The sequence below is a fragment of the Saccharomycodes ludwigii genome, chromosome VI (genome assembly GCF_020623625.1).
Source record: "Saccharomycodes ludwigii strain NBRC 1722 chromosome VI, whole genome shotgun sequence".
Lineage (NCBI taxonomy): Eukaryota > Fungi > Ascomycota > Saccharomycetes > Saccharomycodales > Saccharomycodaceae > Saccharomycodes > Saccharomycodes ludwigii.
The window spans coordinates 1-15,969 of NC_060205.1; the positions used below are offsets into that span (position 1 = coordinate 1).

General features: G+C 27.8%; 1 protein-coding gene across 1 annotated transcript; it reads left to right on the forward strand.

Moving 5' to 3' along the window:
- Window positions 1-9,604: 9,604 nt before the first annotated feature.
- SCDLUD_004411 (conserved putative CP/RdRp fusion protein) lies at window positions 9,605-11,098 on the forward strand (the record flags this gene model as incomplete). Its single annotated transcript, XM_046076921.1, has 1 exon — window positions 9,605-11,098. One exon carries the CDS (start codon window positions 9,605-9,607, stop codon window positions 11,096-11,098), a length of 1,494 nt encoding a protein of 497 aa, XP_045932923.1.
- Between the last annotated feature and the right edge of the window lie 4,871 nt (window positions 11,099-15,969).

The following is a 15,969-nucleotide window of genomic DNA, read 5'->3' on the forward strand; positions in this document are numbered from 1 at the left end:
ACCCACACCACCCACACCCACACCACCCCACACCCACACCCCCACACCCACACACCCACACCCACACACACCCACACACACCCACACCCACACCCACACACCCCACACACCCACACCCACACCCACACAACCACACCACCCACACACCACACCACACCCACACACCCCACACCCCACACACACCCCACACCCACACACACTTAGTCACCAATTCGACTCCCCACCTTCACACAAATATTATACTCCGAACACTTCATAATCCGACCAAAATATTTATCCGAATATATTTAACCCGAACACTTTGTAATCCGACTGAATTATTTATCCGAATATTATAACCCGAACACTTTGTGATCCGACTCAAATATTTATCCGAATATTATAATCCGAATACTTCATCATCCGACCAATTTATTTATCCGAATATTATAACCCGAATACTTCATAATCCGACCAATTTATTTATCCGAATATTATAACCCGAATACTTCATAATCCGACCAATTTATTTATCCGAATATTATAACCCGAATACTTCACAATCCGACCAATTTATTTATCCGAATATTACAATCCGAATACTTTGTAATCCGACCAATTTATTTATCCGAATACTATAACCCGAATACTTCATAATCCGACCAATTTATTTATCCGAATATTATAACCCGAATACTTCATAATCCGACCGAATTATTTATCCGAATATTATAACCCGAATACTTCATCATCCGACTCAAATATTTATCCGAATATTATAACCCGAATACTTCATCATCCGACCAATTTATTTATCCGAGTGTATATAACCCGAGTATCGTGTAAGCCGACTCAATTATTTATTCGAATACATATAACCCGAGTAATGGCTAATCCGACTATATTTATATTCACCATATCCTAATTATCCCAATATATTTCTACCACAAATGCTTTCTAATCTCTCCAATATATATTTATACCTACACCCAATCTCTTTTAACCCTGCCCATATATTTCTAATCCAAGCTCATTATACTCTCACCAATATATTTATCCCACATCCATTATAATCAAAATATACAAATTATCCCCAATATCTTCTAATTCCATCTCAATTATTCATCCAAATATACTCCCACTTATACCACCTTGCTAATCCCAATCATTTTCCACTTCTAATCTCATTAAGCATCTTTATATTAAATATATACCACATATATGAACTAATATATTAATAATTACAATAATATTATTATACTACATATATGAATTAATATATTTATAATCTCAACATTATTATAATACCACATATATTCATAACTACAATAATATTATTATACTACATATATGAACTAATATATTAGTAACTACAATAATATTATTATACTAAATATATTTATAATCTCAACATTATTATTATACTACATATATAACAATCATCTTACTCTCATATTCATAATAATCATATTAATACTAATCCATATATAATAATAATATCTTTATAATAATCATCTTGTTCTAATATTCATAATACCAACACTATTCTTATACTACATATATTTATAAGCTCAACAGTATTCTAATATTAAATATATAATAATTAGCTTACTCTCATATTCATACTAATCATCTTAATTCCATATTCATACTAATCATCTTACTCTCATATTCATAATAATCATCTTACTCTCATATTCATAATCTCAACATTATTATTATACTGCATATATAATAATCATTTTACCCTCATATTCATAATAATAATATCTTTATAATAATCATCTTGTTCTAGTATTCATAATACCAACACTATTATTATACTACATATATTTATAAGCTCAACAGTATTCTAATATTAAATATATAATAATCATCTTACTCTCATATTCATAATTATCATCTTAATTCCATATTCATAATCTCAATAATAATCTTATACTAAAGATATAATTATAATCTTAATTCCATATTCATAATAGTAATAATAATCATCTTACCCTCATATTTATACTAATTATAATATCACTATAATTATAATATTATTCCAATATCCATAATCCCAGCAATATTCTTATAATATTAATAATACCATTATAATAATCATCTTACCCTCATATTCATAATAATAATAATATCTTAATAACTATAATCTTCTTTTAATATTCATAACACCAACAATATTCCAATAATGACAGTAATCCATATATAATTATCATCTTACTTTTATATTTATAATCTCAATAATATTCTAATAATGACAGTAATCCATATATAATTATCATCTTAATTCCATATTATCATTATAATTATAATAGCAATCCATATATAATAATAATCTTACCCTCATATTCATAATTACCCCAATAACATTATTATAATAATATCCTTCTTCTAGTTATAATACCAACAATATCTTTATAATAATCTTACTCTCACATTCATAATAGCAATCCATATACAATAATCATCTTACCCTCATATTCATAATAATAATAATATTATCATAATAATACTAATTTCATATTCATTATACCAACAATATTATTATATTAATACTAATCCATATATAATAATCATCTTACTCTCTTGTTCATAATAATAGTAATATCTTTGTTATAATAATTTTAATTTCATATCTATACTATTAATAATATCATTATACTAATAATCTTAATTCCATATTAATAATACCAACAATATTATAATAATCATCTTCCTTTTATAGTTATACTCACAACTATATCCTTATAATAATTCACATACTAATTCTAATCCATATATAATACTCATCTTACTCTTATACTTATAATCTCAATAATATTCTTATACTCATTATATAATAATTATTCATAATATATTTATAATACTAATAATATTATTATAATAATACTATTTCATATTTATAACAATAATAATAATATCATTATAATTATAATCTTCTTCCAATATCCATAATCACAATAATACTAATCCATATCTAACCATCTTATTCTAATACTTGTAATCCCAATAATATTCTTATACTATATATATTCTTCCAATATCATTATAGTAATAATATCCTATATATAATACTTATCAATCAACTGTTATTATCCATACATCATAATTATTAATTCATACTTATACTCTCAATAATATTTCCAGTTTCAATATTATAAATATCTTATTATACTTATAATATTAACAAGTTATTTATATTATATCTATAATAGTTATCCCTACTATATTTATAATTCATATATAATAATTATTCAATTATACTACTTATATATTATGATTATAATATACTTATACTACTTATATATAATAATTATTCAATTATACTACTTATATATTTATAACTATAATTTACTTATACCACTTATATATTTATAATTATAATATACTACTTATATATTTATAACCATAAGATACTTATACTTATATATTTATAACTATAATTATACAACTCATATATTTATTATCTTACTATACTTTGATTATAATATACTTATACAACTCATATATTTATTATCTTACTATACTTTGATTATAATATTTCTATACTATATATATTTATAATTCATATGTACTTACATTACTTGGTTATTTATAATATAAATACATAATTATAATATACTTATACTCATAATATAATAATTATTCCTACTATATTTATAATTCATATATACTTATACCACTCATCATATAATAATTATTCCTAATATATTCATATTCCACATATATTTATAATCTAAATATATCAATTATAGTCACATACTTATATTATCAATCAAATAACTATCCCAATTCACTCATAGTCCTTATATATCAGTGATTCAAATCAACTAATAACTTATCAACATCCATCCATTCATACTAATAATCTAAATAAATAATAATCCCACTAATCTTATAATAATAATATGTTTGTTATATTCATATCCTCATACCATATATATATATATATATTGGTAATCTCAATCAAATAATCCCCAATTTATATTTATAATAATCACACATTCATATTCATACACTCAATAACATCTACAATCATATCATAATAATTATCCATCCATCTTCACAATCAAAATAAATTCTCATAACTATAATACTCTGAATGTCTCAATATAATTATCCTCCATATATATTTATTGTATCACTCCAATAATCATTCTACTAATCATATCCCCAATTTATATTTATAATACTCATCCATTAATATTCATAATCATACTCTCAATAACATCTACAATCATATCATAATAACTATCCATTCATCTTTATAATCAAAATAAATTCTCATAACTATAATACTCTAGATATCTCAATATAATTATCCTCCATATATATTTATTGTCTCACTCCAATAATTATTCTACTATATTTATAATAACAATATCATACTCCCAATAGCATTTATAATCATATCATAATAACGATCCATCCATCCTTATAACCAAAATAAATCCTCATAACTATAATACTCTGAATGTCTCAGTATAGTTATCCTCCATATATATTTATTGTATCACTCCAATAATCATTCTACTAATCATATCCCCAATTTGTATTTATAATAATCATTCATATTCATATTCATATTCATAATTTCAATAACATTTATACTCATGCCTCACCACTCTTATACTCTATATCCTAGTCGTCTCATTCTACATTTATAATCATATCCAATACTTATCCTCCAAATATCTTTATTGTCTAACTCCACTTCTATTCCATCTATATCAATAGTTATACCAATCTACTTGTCACCTTAATATACTAATTATTCAAATATATTCATAATCCCAATCTAATAATTATCTCATTAGAATAACTATTCTAATATACTTATACTATCCGTATAATAATTATCCAAATTTATCAATAATCCTTGTATCATGGTCAATATGTTTTTATAATCTCAATATCCAATAACTCCACACTATCTATAATCCAATTCCAATTATACTAATAATATATCAATAACTCAAACATACTTCTAATCATACTCCATCTAGAATCCCTCATCATATTCAATCCAAATATCTCCAATATATAATTTTTATTTCATTCATAATCCTAACATACCCACATCTCCCAATACACAATCCCAACTCACTTATCATCTAAATACATTTCTAATTCAAATGTATAAATCTTCACAACTCACTTGTAATCTAAGTACAGTAGTAATCATAATATAACTAATAATCTCACCCTATCTATAATTCAATAAATAAATAATCCCAATACTCTAGTAATTCCATCTCAATTCTGATCCTATTATACTAATCTCGTCTTCATATCTATAAATATACTAATACTCCCATCATAATTATAATCCTAACTCTAATCCCATCATACTTTTGATACTATTTCTAATCCCAGCATTCATAATAATTGCATCTATTAAATATATCATCTATCAAAATAACTCTTTCAAAATATCTCATCACCTAACAAAATAAAAAGAATAATAATAATAAATCCTACTTTCTCCACAACTCAACTCAATTATCCACCACTATAACTCCAACCTGTTTGTCAAACACTCCACTTATCCTCTCAATATAACTATCACTAATAATATTATCATATCCTTGTCTCTTTGTTTGTTTTTTTTACCCAATGTGTTCTTGTATCTTGTATATTATCCAATTCATTCCTCATATCATATGACTTTTAATTAAAGAATCAGCCATATCAATGATAATCACTAGCTCTAATATAAACCTGTAAATTTATATTGCAAGCATAATCCATACAACTCAACTCATCATTTCTTAACAACTCTACTAACTTATCAACCAAAGAAAAAAAAATTATTTTTTTTAACAAATCTTACACGTGCAAAAAAACATAACTTGTTATCCGACAAAAAAAAAAAAATTTTTTTTAACAAATCTGATCCGCGCAAAAAGCACAACGTGATCAAAGAATAACACACACGAACTAAGCTACAACAGTCACATGATTATTTTCATAAATTATCGACGAACAGAGAGAAAAAAAAAAAAAGAAAAAAAGAAAAAAGAAAAAAAGAAAAAAGAAAAAAAGAAAAAAATTTTTTTTAAGAAATCACACCCGCACAGAAAACCATTAAACATAATCAACCAAATACAACCCAACTCAAAACTCAAATATCCTAATAATTACAACAAATAAAATAAAATCTAAAACAAAATATCTACTACAATCACTCACTTACTCACTTATTCGAATAAATCCTGACTAAATTTAAAAAAAAAAAAATTAAAAAAATGTGATCTTTCCTTCTTCTTTCAAACACTCTCCATAATGTAATCCACCTATCAACCCTGTCTTTTTTATTTTAAATTGTTGTAAACTCTAATAATCTTCTTGGTTCATGTTAATTTACTTGTTATTCTGTGTATTTTACTTGTTTCTTATTACATATACACTTTGTATAATGAATGTAATCAATGTAATCAAGTTGTGTAATGTGCTAATTGAAATACAACTTTTTCTTTATTTGCCACCCGCTTCTTTTACATCGTGAAAATATTTGGTGCCCAATCCAATCTCGTATAAATAACTCGCTTTTTTTTTTATTTGGTAGTTGTACGCCTTCTCAATGCGTCGCTTTCTGTGAGATCAATTAATATTTTTTTTCGCGTTTATTACTGTGTCGTATATTTTCTTCTTGATTGTATTTGTTTGCTTGTTATATGTTCATTATGCAGCAGTAGCAATCTAATCCCATCGCGTGTATCTCCCAATAAATAATTTCAAAAAGTAAATATTAATTTTTAATGAAACAAAATTTCTTTTTTAGTATAATCCACGTGATCCTATTTTCCCAATCTATAAATTACTAAACGAGAAATAAAAACAAAAATATTATTTTTTTTTTAACAAATCCGATCAGCGCGGTAAACACAACTAACTAAGAAGAAGGAACACTGCTACAGCTCTAACACACAAATAACCCCCATTAATAATTTAATAAATCCTACTCGCCCAAAAAAAAAAGTTACCTTCTTGAATAAAAATTAAATTAAATAAAAATAATCATACACTGTGTCCAACAATAACTCACTCACATAAATTTTAATTAAATAATTTATTTTTATTTTTTTACCAAATAGATTGTATTTAGTGCATATATGTGTAACAACTATCGTAATATAATTTTATTTATCCAATTTACAATCCAGCCTCCTTGTACAACTAAAATATCAGTTACACTAATATGAAGCGCTCGCTTTTTTTTTTTTTTTTTTTTTTTGACATCAAATATATCACGTGGTTAAAAAAGACGATTCGCTTTCATTTCTAGTTATATTTTTCTTTTTTTAAATCTTCGCCCGAGACAAAACACGCCTCGATTTCTTATCATGTGCGACTCGACGCGTTACATTCTGATATATTCGTCATCTCGTTTATTTCTATTTTCCTTTTTTTTATCCTAAATTCTATACGCGCAAAAAAATAAAATAAAAAAAATATATATCACAATTAAGTACAAATCTTATCTTTAGGAATAAACCATTTACATAATTGTTTTTTACTTTTTTCATTTTTTTCATTTTTTTCATTTTTTTTATTTTTTTTATTTTTTTTTTTTTTTTTTTTTTTTTTATTATTTTTTTACTTAATTATTATGTATAAAATAGCAAATAAACACTATAAGACACAGAGTTATTCCCAATAATGCCTAAACCATCAATTGGGATGTAAGTAACACTAGTACATGTTTTTTCTTGTAATTAATTTAAAGCATGTTTTATAATAATGACTCCTACTGATAAAAAGTCCTACGTTTTCCAATGCAAAATTAACAAAAAACCTGCCCAAGCTATAGCCGGTAAAGGCACTCGTATCACCATTGAAAAGGATGGTAAAATATATAGTGATATTATTGATGCCGTTACTGGTGCTGCTGTTGGTGCTTTGGGATGGGGTGATGAAGACATCGTCGATATTATCACTGAAGCAGCCAAGACCTCTACCTATTCTTTCCCATCTTTGATTGGTAACAAACAATCCGAAGAACTGGCTAAATTTTACATCGACAATTCCCCAAAGGATGCATTTGCTTCTGCTTTATGGTGTTGCTCTGGTTCGGAAGCTAATGAAAGTTGTATGAAAATCATGTACCAGTACTGGTTAGAACGTGGCAAGACAAAAAAAACAAAATTTATTTCTAGAAAGAGCTCTTATCATGGATTTACTATTGGTTCTCTATCTATTGCTGACAATGCTCGTATGGTTGCCCTTAGGGATATCTTATTGCCAGAAACTCAATGTCTAAAGATGCCGGTTTGCTACCCATACAGATTCCAAAAGAAGGGCCAAACCGAAGCTGAATATGTCCAAGAATTACTAGGTAACTTGGAAAAGTTGATTGTTGATAATGATCCCGAAACTATTATTTCTGTTACTCTCGAAACATTGCCAGGCTCATCCATAGGCACTGTTCCGCCACCAAACGGATACCTACCAGGTATTCGTGCCTTGTGCAACAAATACGATATCTTGATGCACTTGGATGAAGTCATGTGTAGCACTGGTAGATCGAATCCAAACGGTGGATTGAATTGCTGGGAAAACTTCATGCCATTGAACCAAGGTCCAGATTTGCAATCAGTTGGTAAGGCTTTGGGATCTGGCTATGTCACTATTGCTGGTGTTTTTATCAGTCCAAAGGTTAAAGATGCATATGTTAATGGCAGTAACAGCGTCGTTGGTTCACACACCTATGCCTCCCATGCATTTAACTGTAGTGTTGCGTTAGGTATCCAAAAAAAAATCATTGAAAAAGGTTTGACTAAGAACATCTTCAAAATGGGCAACTTGATGGGTGAAACTTTGAAGAAGAAGTTACTAGCTAACGATAACATTGTTGGTGATGTCAGAGGTATTGGTGGGTTTTAGTCGTTGGAATTTGTTAGGGACAGAAAGGGAAAGATTAGCTTTGCTCCCAAATTAGATGTTGGCCACAGATTTCAAGCTGTGTGTTTTGAAAATGGCATAAATGTCATGGGTATGACTGGCACCTATGATTATACTACAGGGGAAGGTGATGTTGCACTGTTGGCGCCATCATTTATCATTACTGAGAACGATGTCGAGGAAATTGTTGAGAGAGTTGTTAAATCAGTCGATGAGTTGACTGCTGTTTTGAAAAGGGAAGGTGAATTTTAAGAAATAAGATCTGAATGTTTGTTTTTTTTGTTATTTTTTTTGTTTTTTTTTTTTTGTTATTTTTTTTGTTTGGAATTATTATTATTAGCTTGTTCTAAGCTGATATTTATTGGCATCTTGGTTTATTTTTTGTTGGAACTAAATCTGTTGGAACCATATTCCAATGGAAAGTAAATTAAGCAATGAATTTTGAAACATGTTTCATATTTTAGGAGGCGCAGTCAAATTTTGGTGGCGCGATTCAGGATTTAAGGTGACAATGAAGATAGAGCGAACAACGAATCGGAAAATATAATTTATGATATATAAAGGACACAAAAAATGAAGATTGAAAATAGAACAAATAAAATACATCTTATATATTTTATATAATTATAAATAATAGAAGAGAACACTCAGTAATAATACTATAATCAAGTATATACATTTACTACAACATAACAGTTTCACAATTAATCTACAAAGAATGTCCCATCCCTACAATTCCAACAATAATAATACTTCAGATCAGGTTTCATCTGAACATGGCACTCACACTGGGGGGAATTCAGTTATGCTTTCTAAGGACGATGTACTCGACAAGTTCAATAATTTGATACTCTCTTTTGATAATAAGGGTATGGACAAGAGTAACTTCGTTCCTGGTATGAAAATGTTTATATTTAGAATGAAACGTGATGGTTTAGGTTGTTTGCTTGAAAATGATGCTGTATCCGTCCTTGGTCCGGAGACGTTAAAAATGGCAGGTGAATTTTTTTTGTATTTTAAAAAATATTTTCCAGATGGATTTGATTCAAGCAATGGTTTGCAAATTCTGATTGATATCAATGCTGGTATTTATGATAAAACAAAAACATCAATTGTGAGAGAAATTTTGCAGGAATGGTCCAACTTGTATTATGATGGTAACGTTAGTGCAGCAAACTACATAACTAAGGTGAAAAATTTGATAGCTAAAACTAAGAATTACCATTGTGAAATGAGTGAATACGAGATGAAAAGGAGAATTATCGCATCTGTTAATGAGCATTATCCCGATTTTAAAAACATTATTTTGTACCAAAACAGTGGTAAGTTAAATGTTGACTTCGAAAAAATCTATGAAGTTATCATAAATTTATATGAAGAAAAAGAATGGAAACCAATCAAGGCAAAATTGGTACCGGGTATTAAACAGTACAAAGAATTTAAGTTTGAATATGGGGGTACCAAGTACATGCTCGTCAATAAACGAACAATCAGTGATGAAGAAATCCAAATGAACTCATTAACCGATTCGACTACGTTAAAACAACAAGTTTTGAAAAATGAAAATTTTAAAAATTTTGCTGTTGATGTTTTGAAGTTTGTCACAGTTTCTACCTCCTCTAGAGTCAAAAATGAATTTGTTGAGACTTTTTCAAAAACTCTTGACAATATCCATCAGGTATCAAGATTTATTTATGAACATAAAGACAAGAAAACTGTTGCTGTTTCTTTTGAAGAATCCAAATTACGTCACTATCTTTCTGAATGGAAATTAGATTTATTAAGAAGCCATAAAAATAAGGATGGTTATGTTCAAATCGGCTATGATCAACTGATTGCTCTTTTGCGTGCTACAGTTAAGTCTGTTAGTAAACAACGTCAACAGAAAGAAGAGGCCGCTCGTAAGTTAATGGAAGAAACTATTTCAGCTGCTGTTACAGAACATGAACAATTGGTTTCGGATCTTGCTCCTTTTCATACTATTCTACAATTGAATGGATCTTACCTCAAACAATCTAGCGTCGTTCAAGCTAAAGCGAAAGACGAATGGCTCAAGCAACCTAGAGATGCGAGAAAAGAAAGGTTTGATGCATGGGCTCAGGCATGGTGGTGTAAAAATAAAGCAGATGCTATTATGATCGAGTTCGACAAATTAGCTAAAGATTCGACATTAGGTGCGTTTCTTGCAAAACAAAATGCGTTTCAAGAGTAACCATCTATTGTGGTTTTTTAAATATAAACCAGCAATTGCTTGTTATGGTTGTAGTTTCAATAAAGAAAAGAAAAAAAAATATAAAAGAAAAAAAATATAAAAATTAAAAATAATACAAAAAAAAAATAAAACATACTCCTGTTGGAACCATATTTCAATAGGGAATTTAATTAAGCAACTAAGTTTTTCAGGCACGCTTCATGTTTTGAGGCGCATGTTTAGGAGGCACAGTCAAGTTTGGTGGAGCATTTCAGGATTTAAGATGGCAATAAAAAGAGAGCGAACGCTAAATTGGAACATCTAATTTGTGATATGTGAATTAAGGTTAAGAAGAAAATGAAAAAAGAATAGTTCTTATATAATTATGTAGCTATAAATAAGAGAAGAGATTACTCAGTAAAAATACTATAATCAAGTATATAAATTTACTAAACACACAGATTTATAGTTGATATACAAAGATTGTCCCATCCCTATAATTCCAATAATAATAATAATAACACTTCAGATCCGGTTTCATCTGAATACAAATATTTGTTATTTTTGACTTCAAGAGATGATTGGATTGTACGAGTATAGAAAGCAAGACTTGTCTAAAAACACTATTAAGTACCTATATAATAGTAAAAAAAAAAATGAAAGATTGACTTTTTATAAATTTTAAATCGTAATATGTTTATGTAAATATGGTTGTTATTAGTTGTGTGCAGGTTTGATTTTTACAAGCACAATGTTAAAATCTTATAACTGAAAATAAATAAATAAATTTACTCATTTTATACGATTTGTTATTAAAAAAGTGAAGCCCTAAAACGTAAAAGTCATAGAAAAACAGAGTCAAACAATTGGAGGTTAAGAAATGGGATCAAAAAAATAGTGTCCAGATGTTAGGGTCAAACATTTAAAGCCCTAAAAAATTAAAATCCAAAAAATAAAATCCAAAACATATAATCCAAAACATATAATCCAAAACATATAATCCAAAAAATAAAGCCCTAAAAAAAACATCAGAAAAAGTGAAATCATGCAGTCCGAAAATAACATATATCCCGATATGCCATCACTGCCATTCGAAGCTTAACCCGAGTTTCATCCTTATCTTATCTCAAAAAAAAATTAAAAAAAAAAAAATCTAATCTTTCATTCAATCTTTTCCATCCCCACTTTCAACAACAACAACAACAACAACAACAACCAAGATAAACTACAATAACTCTGCCAAACAACTTTTAACTTTTGTGCAATCCTATATTCTGTATGTCCTGACTATCTAAATTACAGTTCCAATTTAATATTAAATCAGAATAACACAAATCTATATACACTTTGCTATGTCTATACAACCTTATCGATAAACAATTTACTCCTTTTTTTTTATTTTTATCAATAGCACGTGATTGACAACGTAACTACTTTTTTTTTATTTTTTTTTTTTTGGTTGCATAAACGCATCTTCCATTTCGAGTTGCTACCACCACTACTACTGCAAAAAAAAGAAACAGTATCAATCATTTGAACAGAAAAAAAAAAAAAAAAAAAAAACAACCCTTTACACAATTACTTTAATTCATACACACATACTTTTTATATCGAATAACCTATACAAAAAAAAAAATATACAAAGTGCCTGTGTAACAAATTCCAAATTCTTTGATGGAGATTTATGGCGGTCTGCCAATTTTTTGAACATATAGTTGATCTGAGTGTTCTGTATTTTGTGAGCGTATGCATATTAAATCCATTCCAATCCTCAATATCACACACCAAATTTACTCCCAGCATCAGAATGTAGAAATATAAATTGATAATACAAGCATTTAACCAATGGAAATTTTCACAAGTTTTTTAATGGAATTTACGTTTCTAGCTTGTGTTTAGATTAATACAAAGAAAATTATATTCCTCATGCTTCAGGAGTAATACTATACTTGTATCTAGGTTTGTGTTATATATCCAAGTCTCTTTAGGGGGAAAAAAGTTATTTGTTCATGGCTTTGGCATAACAGTAATTGTACTCAAAATAATAAAATTAGCTGCATTTGAACAGTCTGAAAAGTGTTCTACCGAAATATCAAATAAACTGGGCTATGCACTTAAGTGTTGTGTATATTATCACAAAATATGTTGTTTTTTTTTACGGAATATGGAGCTTTTTTTTTTTATACATTGTCTCAAAGTCTTTTATTAGTCCACTGAACAATCATATAAATATTGCCATATTACTATATTGTTTTTGGATCACTAATATGCCCCAATCTCAATTATTTACTCTACAGGTTCGGATACTTTTCAAGTTGGTAAAAATGTTACCAAGCAAGATTTACATTTCACCCAAGAATTTGTAATCCAAGAGCGTAAAATAGATTGTACACTACATATTATTGGTCTACGCTTTGTTAGATCTTATTTAACACCTAAAGTTTTATTTTTTTACTTGTCTGTTCAAACCATCACAAAAGAGATTATTCTTATAGCATCAACAAATAAGTGGTAACTTATGCCTCCTCGTATCAAAGCAGCTGTTCACAAACTATTCTATATAGCACATCTTTCTTTTGTTGTTTCCTTATTTCAGATGTTTTGATGTTATGATAAGTGATAAAATATTTTAAAGTTTGAAACACAGAAATGTGAATGTTGTAATTCGCCAAAAGCTATGATAGTTGAATGATCTATTATTTCTGATTTATACTTGTAGTAATGACGATGTGTTTCGTAAAGAGATATGAAACAAAACTCTCTGCCTCTTTTCATGTGATAAGTTCTCAAAAACAATCTCTAAATCAGTATTGTTATCTCCACTAACAATTTAAAATTTTTGACAATAATCCTGTCTAGCTTATAAAGCATGTGTGTGTAAAAATTACAGGAAATACTAAAAAGATACATCCACGTTCCTGTTTTACCAACAAATATAAAATGTTACTACACTTGATCTGTTTACAAAAATCATCTACCTTGATCTCAGTTCAAAATGTCATTAAAAACTAGAATTACATGGTAGTCAAGTGTTTTGCTGATTTGGATTGATTGCTGCTATTCCACAAAAATACATTTAGAATATTGATCAATAGCAATAATAATCGTGCTCCAAATACAATCTTCTTTTATTTTCCTGTAAATATTATTCACAAAATAATGTACGTGGTGAAAAAAGAAAATGAAGGAAATTGGTATCACAAATACACATCCCAGTTTTGTATAAGTTTTTCAACAACTGCTATGTAACAAGATCACTACTGCGTTTCCACAATTGGATGATCTTATTAATTTCAAATGATTGAATTGGTAACATATAAAACAAAATAGACTGTAATTATTAATTAAGATTCAGTACTGTGAAGTGCCTAAAAATGTAACAAAATATATGTTTCATTATATTATTTGCAATGTCCTTGCTTTTAATCAAAATAAATATCCTTCTCTTTCTAATAGCAAGCCATTTCTTACCAACTCATGTTAGTCACACAATAAATCACAAATAAACTAGTTACTTACTCAGTTGTCCATTTAAACATATCTCCCAATATATTGATACAATATTCCATAGTAATACTTGTGTTACTCCTGTAATTAGGGGGGGAAAAAAAAAAGAAGCTCATTTCAAACTAAATCAGAATTTCAAATTCCATACTAATCATATAATGTCATTTTGTAATAAACCTTTTTTTGATGAATATAATATCTAAATTGACATGCACATTCAGATTTTATGTATGCAATAGCTGGTCTTCATAAATATCATTGAATCTTTGAATAATCTTAAATATAGTAATGTTTGGTCTACACTTAGTAGATATAAACCGAGCATGTGTGTTGTCAGTTCTAGATCTAGTAGGATATTAGAATAAAAAGAAAAGCCTTATTACTAACCCACTTTTTTAAAATAATAATTAGAAACGAAGTTATAAGTGGTAATACCAATGGTTTACATGTCCACAGTATTAGAATGAAAAACTAAATATAACAAAAGTACTCGGGTATCAGATCGCAGAGTATAACCTTATTTGTTATTTGATTGATTTGTGAATTGATACTTTAATAAATAGGCACTTTTTGTGTTTTCAATGTATCTTTTCTTTTTAAACTTTTATCATGCTTAATCAGTTATACACCACTTATATTTTGGATGACATGTGAATATTGATGTGTGCTTATTAGTAGCAATATGGTCCTTCACTCCAGTACAGTCATTATGATTCCAACAAACACGCAATGGTTATCCACTAGAATAACAAAATAATAATAAACAGCCCCTTTATAGTGTTGTTTTTCTTCACTCCAATCAGTATATATCCAGTTGAAACATTCTTTAAAAGTGTAAATCTGATTTCGTATTTTGATATGTTTTATAAATACTACCTGAATATCTGTTTTTTGATCAAAAACTTTTCTAATTTCTTGTAAGTTGTTGTACATTGTGTAAAATACTTGTTTTGTTTTGTTTTGTTATTTCTGATAATCAACAAACTGTTTTTTTTTAACTTTGTTGGTAATTCACAGCTTAAAAATATTTAGCATTTTTTACGAAAAAAATCTTTTTTTTTTTTTTTGCAGCCAAAGAAACAATTTTTTTTTTCGTTCGCTCAAAAATATCCTCTAAATTCACAATGTTATTTTATCAATAAAACTTTAATAAATGTTGTCTAATATGAAATATAGAAAGTGAAATTGCATTTGAACACCAGTTATTTCAAGAGTTATGGAGAGTTAGAAATGCACCAAGTTTTCACCCAATATATTTTATAAATTCACCAGAGAAACTATGCCATTGTAACTATCAAGACCATAAATAATTTCAAGCATTCAGATAACATATGAAGCAACAAGAATTAAAAACTAAGTGGTTTAATATTACATATTGCAACAAG